The sequence below is a fragment of the Aotus nancymaae genome, unplaced genomic scaffold, assembly GCF_030222135.1.
Source record: "Aotus nancymaae isolate 86718 unplaced genomic scaffold, 86718_ANA_hifiasm-v0.15.2.pri h1tg000088l, whole genome shotgun sequence".
Taxonomy (NCBI): Eukaryota; Metazoa; Chordata; class Mammalia; order Primates; family Aotidae; genus Aotus; species Aotus nancymaae.
In genome coordinates, this window is record NW_026988503.1 from 12,246,254 (window position 1) to 12,251,570 (window position 5,317).

The following is a 5,317-nucleotide window of genomic DNA, read 5'->3' on the forward strand; positions in this document are numbered from 1 at the left end:
TAGTATTTACTGAGATTAACAGGGAGCCAGGATTTGGAACCTGAGAAAGAATTGAGGGACTGGGTAAAGGAAGTAAAGGCCCTGAAGGAGACTGAAAAAAAGAACCAGCCAAAGAGGAGAAAGGGACACTGAGAAAACACAGTGTCATGAAGCATTTTAAGCAGGAAAGAATGGTTAGCATTGCCAAAAGAGGAGCAAGGACCCTAGGAGGCTAGGCGCGGTGGCTCATACCTGTAATCCCAGCACTTTGGGAGGCCGAGGCAGGCAGATCTCGAGGTCAGGAAATCGAGACCATTCTGGCCAACATGGTGAAACTCCGTCTCTACTAAAATACAAAAAATTAGCCAGGCATGGTGGTGCACACCTGTAGTCCCAGCTACTCAGGAGGCTGAGGCAGGGGAATCACTTGAACCAGGAGGCAGAGGTTGCAGTGAGCCTAGATTGCACCAATGCACTCCAGCCTGGGAACAGAGCAAGACTCCGACTAAAAAGAAAGGTGTGGGGGTAGGAGCTATTGGACTAAATTAGTAACTGAACAGCCTCAAGGTGAAAAGTGAATGGAAGGATGGAAGGAAGGTTAAAGAAGGGGAAGTAATGAAATAATGTGTGTAGGTAACTCTTTGGAGAAGTTTAGTTGTGAAAGGAAAGAAAATGACAGCTAGAGAAGAGCATCAAAGTCAGATCTTTTTGTAGTTTGCTTTTTTACTTTGTTTTTACTTAACCCAATTATGACTGAGGTTGCAATTTTTTGAATTTTTACAATCAGACCTTGATGATGACCTTAAGCAGTACTCCCACATGCTTAGTATTCCAATAATGGAACACAGAAGAAACAGCATACAGCATTTAAATGAAGACGAGGGAGATTTTTAAAAACTAGGACTTAGGCAGAATAATTATTAATTAATATTATGATTAATAATAGGTATCAGTCATTTGTCCTTTTCAAGTACCAGAGACCATGCCAGGCATTGTACTGTCAGAGGCTAATCCCTGTGATACCTCACAGATCTAATAGATATCCTCATCTGTGAAATGGTGAGCTGTTTTATAAATGAGGGAACTGAGGCACACAAGAGGGGGTAGAATATAGAGCCCTGATAGGAGTAGCCGAGGTAACCTTTCCATGTTTAAAGGAGGGCAGCGTGCCAGGATGGGTGTAGGTGCAAATATTTTTAGTTGAGGGGCGAGCATGGCATTAAAGAACATGTGCTTGGGAAACCATAATGGCAGATTTCAGTTTATAGCCCAGCTCTGTTAGCTTTATAAACTCTAGAAAGTGATAGTTTCAGATTGTTTCCTCTTCTTTAAATGGGGATAGTAATAGGATTACAGGATATTAGCATGATCATTGTGATTAATGTAAGTAAACAGTGCCTGAACACTGTTGGTGGGAATATGAATTAGTACAGCCATTATGGAGGTTCCTCAAAAAACTAAAAATAGAACTACGATGTGATCCAGCAACCCCACTAGTAGGTATATATCCAAAGGAAAGGAAATCAGTATGTCGAAGAGATACCTGCACTCCAGCGTTTATTGCAGCACTAGTCATAATAGCCAGAATATGGAGTCAACCTAAGTGTCCATTAATACATGAATAGATAAAGAATATGTGGTACATATACACAATGGAATACTATTCAGCCATAAAAAAGAATTAAATCCTTACATTTGCAGCAACAGGGATCAACGGGAGGACATTAATAAGCCAGGCACAGAAAGATAAATGCCACACGTTCTCATTCATATGGAAGCTAAAAAGGTTGATTTCATAAAAGAGTGTAGAAAAGTGGTGGGTACTAGAGGATGGGAAGGGTAGGGGGAGCAGGGATAGGGAGTGGTTGGTTAATGGATACAAAAGTACAGCTAGATAGGAGGAGTACATTCTAGTGTTCTATAGCACTATAGGGTAAGTGTAACTAACAATTTATCGTATATTTTCACATAGCTCAAAGAGCAGATTTTGAAAGTTACCAACACAATGATAAATGTTTGAGTTAATGGATGTGCTAATTACCTCGGTTTGATCATTACACATTATAAACATGTATCAAAATATGTACATCATAAATATGTGTAACTGTGTGTCAGTTTAAAACAATAATAGAAGCAAAAACGTAAGTAGTAATGGGAGACAAGGTCCTCTGAATGGTAACGACCAAGGGGGATTGAGAATGATGAGGGAAGAGCTCAAGTGCTGGGCCCAGATGTCAAGGAATGTTATCACAAGGCACAGTTGTTGCCAATCAAAAGTTTTAAAAGACAATGACATCTGATTTATGTGGTAGAAAAATAAATTTAGTAACAAAGTGCATGTTAAATGACTGACATAGAGACAACATTTAAAGGCACCATGGCCCAACGGGAGTATAAACTTTGCAATTAGAACCAAGTTTGAATTAGAGTTCTTTTATTTCCAGGCTATGGGATCTTAATGCAAGACTTATATAACAGTGAATAGAACATGACTTTTTAACTTTTAGCCCCTCAGCCTTCTTAGCTATGAAGTGAGATTGATGCCTACCTTGATGTCTGTGGGTGATAACAAGATATCTATGTTGCCTGGTTGGTACATATTAGGCATGGACATTAGTAGCAGTCTAGATGAGGGACAGTGAGGTCAGCCACCATCTCAACTTGGCTCCCACTGATCCTGCTTTTTCCATTAAAGTGGGACAAACTCCCCGCATGCCTTACTTCCTGCTGTACTAATGAGTAACTTTTCCCTTGATATATATCCAGTTAGGTACTAGTATTGCGTTATGAGCTAGCTATTTGGCAGTGATGAGTATGAAAAAGAAGAGCTGTTGGCAGAATCTCTGGGAGCAATCTGACATTTATGTTTTTGATCAACTAGCTGTTGAATGATAGCAGAACAAGGTTTTCTCCCCAAAATGTTACACATCACAAGGCTTTTACATGACCTCCAGTAGTGATCAGATATGTATCCAGCCCTGAAAACGGGGATCATTTTTTCAGGATTATGAGTGATAGACTGCACTTTCTAGTCTAGTCTGTAGGTTTGTGAGGGGAACAAAATGACAGTCATCTTTTTCCTTCTCTCTGATCCTAACTTGCAGGGAGGGCTTAAATGCAAAGTGATTCCCTCGTGGATTGCTTTCTCTGGTGCTCAGCATTATGCAGGTAAATGGTGTTGTGCAGTGAACAGAACCTGTACTTAGGTCTCAGATCTTTATCACCTCATCACTGGATGACATTGTGAAAGTTAAGCTTTCTAAGCCTTAATTTCCTCCTTTCATAAAGTAATAGGGTTGTTGAAAGGAGAAAAAAATATTAAATATTACAGAGATAGTGCCTGGCCTTTTTAGAGACACCCAATGTTATTTTATATATAGTCCAAGCTAGAAGTTTGCTAGAATCTTTCTCTCTTGCACTGAAAGTGTATCTTAGAATGCTACAATTTTTATCAACCTGAAAAGCTGAACATCTAGAGCCATTATACATGTGGCATTATTTTGAACAACTAAGGTGTGAATATAACCCACCTTTTTAAAGGCATCATGCTTTTTTGGTAGATTTTATTTAAAGGTGCAGCCAAGCCATTTAGAGACAAGCCTGGAAAATGGGTTGGAAGGTGAAGTTAATTGTAACACTCATTTTCATCTACTAGGTATGATCACAAAGTAACAGGAAAGCATTTTGTCAGCAGATTGTTCACTGATTCTTAAGGAAGTTAAAAGATACATTTCATTGGAAGGAATTGTAAAGTGACTACAATAATCGGTACTACGTAGAAATACCTTTTTGTGTATTACTTTTGAATTTCGTTCAACATGATCAACATTACTTTAGTATCGTTCAGAAGTAGTGAACGATAGTTTATAGCGGTCTACTTAAAATACTTGACTTTTAAGTTCCTCACAATATATTTTTCTTTTTTCTCCTGTCAGATGGATAGTGGCTATAATACGCAGAATTGTGGAAGCAATATTACAGATACAGTTGGGGCAGAAAGTTACTGCAAAGAAAGTGATGTACAAATCGGTGAAGTTGAGAGTAAATCTCAAACGTTTAATATGAAGGTATGAAGAAAATGTAAAGAAAGATTAATATTTTTTAGGTTAGAAATAGGAAAGAATTTTGATTATTAGAGAATAGTACTATTGAGAAGCTATATGAAATTGAAAACACTAAAAGGTAAGGCTGTTTTCTTAAAATCCAATACCCTTTAAATATTTTGGTTGCTCTGAATATAACATGAGTATGTTACATACTACAAAGTGTGCAAAGGTAGCATATATTTGATGAGGGCGTTTACTGAACCTTCCAGGTGATGGTTATATGTTTGTACTTGAAGAAACTCATCATAATTTCAGGCACTAGTCAGGACAGTCTTTTAATTTTATATCTCAATTTCTTTTTGTATTTTATTTTCGATAGAGACAGGGCCTGCTGTGTTGCCCAGGCTGGTCTCAAACTCCTGGTGTCAAGCAATCTGCCTGCCTCAAGTCTCCCAAAGAGCTGCGATTACAGGCATGCGCCAACATGCCCAGCCTTGTATGCCATTTTTCTTTTTTCTTTCCTTTTTGTTTTTTGAGACAGGGTCTTTCTGTCACCCAGGCTGGAATGCAGTGGTGCAGTCATAGATCACTGCAGCCTCGAACTCCTGGGCTCAAGCAATCCTGCCTCAGCCTCCTGAATAGCTAGAACTACAGGTGTAAGCCACCTCACCGTGCTGCTATATGCCAGTTTCTCATAAAATACTGTAAATATCGGCAAATGTGCAAACAAAGTTTAATAGGGAGGCCACTTTAGTTTTCTTTTCTTACAAACTGTCTTTCTGTTGTATGTAGTATCAGAGCAGGTCTCTTCTAATATTAACCTGAACAAAATCCATCCTGTTTCAGAAAGTAGTTCTCTATCTAAACATAAGTAGAGATACATGAAAGATTTTTTTTTTTGAGACGGGGTCTCATGCTGTCACCCAGCTAGAGTGTAGTGGCATGACCTCAGCTCACTGCAGCCTTCACCTCCCAGAGTAGTAGCTGGGACTACAGGCATGTGCCACCATGCCAGCTTCCTTATAATTTTGTGTAGTGACAAGATCTCACTATGTTGCCAGGGCTAGTCTCAAACTCCTGGGCTCAAACAGTCCTCCCACCTTGGCCTCTCAAAGTGTTGGGATTCTTTTTAATACAAAATATTGATTTATAAAATACCATATCTTTACTGTCCCTTCAGAGTTCAGCTAAAGAAACGTGCTTTTAGGTTTTAAAGACAGTTCCAATAATAATTGCATCCTTGAATGGTCCTACTTAAACTGAAAACAACGTTCTTATCTTCTTTTTCACAG

At 38.9% G+C, this 5,317-nt stretch overlaps 1 protein-coding gene across 5 annotated transcripts in view; it reads left to right on the forward strand.

The window, feature by feature from the left end:
• Window positions 1-5,317, forward strand: part of BORA (BORA aurora kinase A activator) — a 33,712-nt gene that overhangs the window by 27,351 nt on the left and 1,044 nt on the right. For all 5 annotated transcript variants that reach the window (XM_064369098.1, XM_021667175.2, XM_064369099.1 and 2 more), the window contains one exon: window positions 3,915-4,046. In XM_064369098.1, the coding sequence (XP_064225168.1) occupies window positions 3,915-4,046 (132 nt within the window). The remainder of the gene's footprint in view (window positions 1-3,914; window positions 4,047-5,317) is intronic.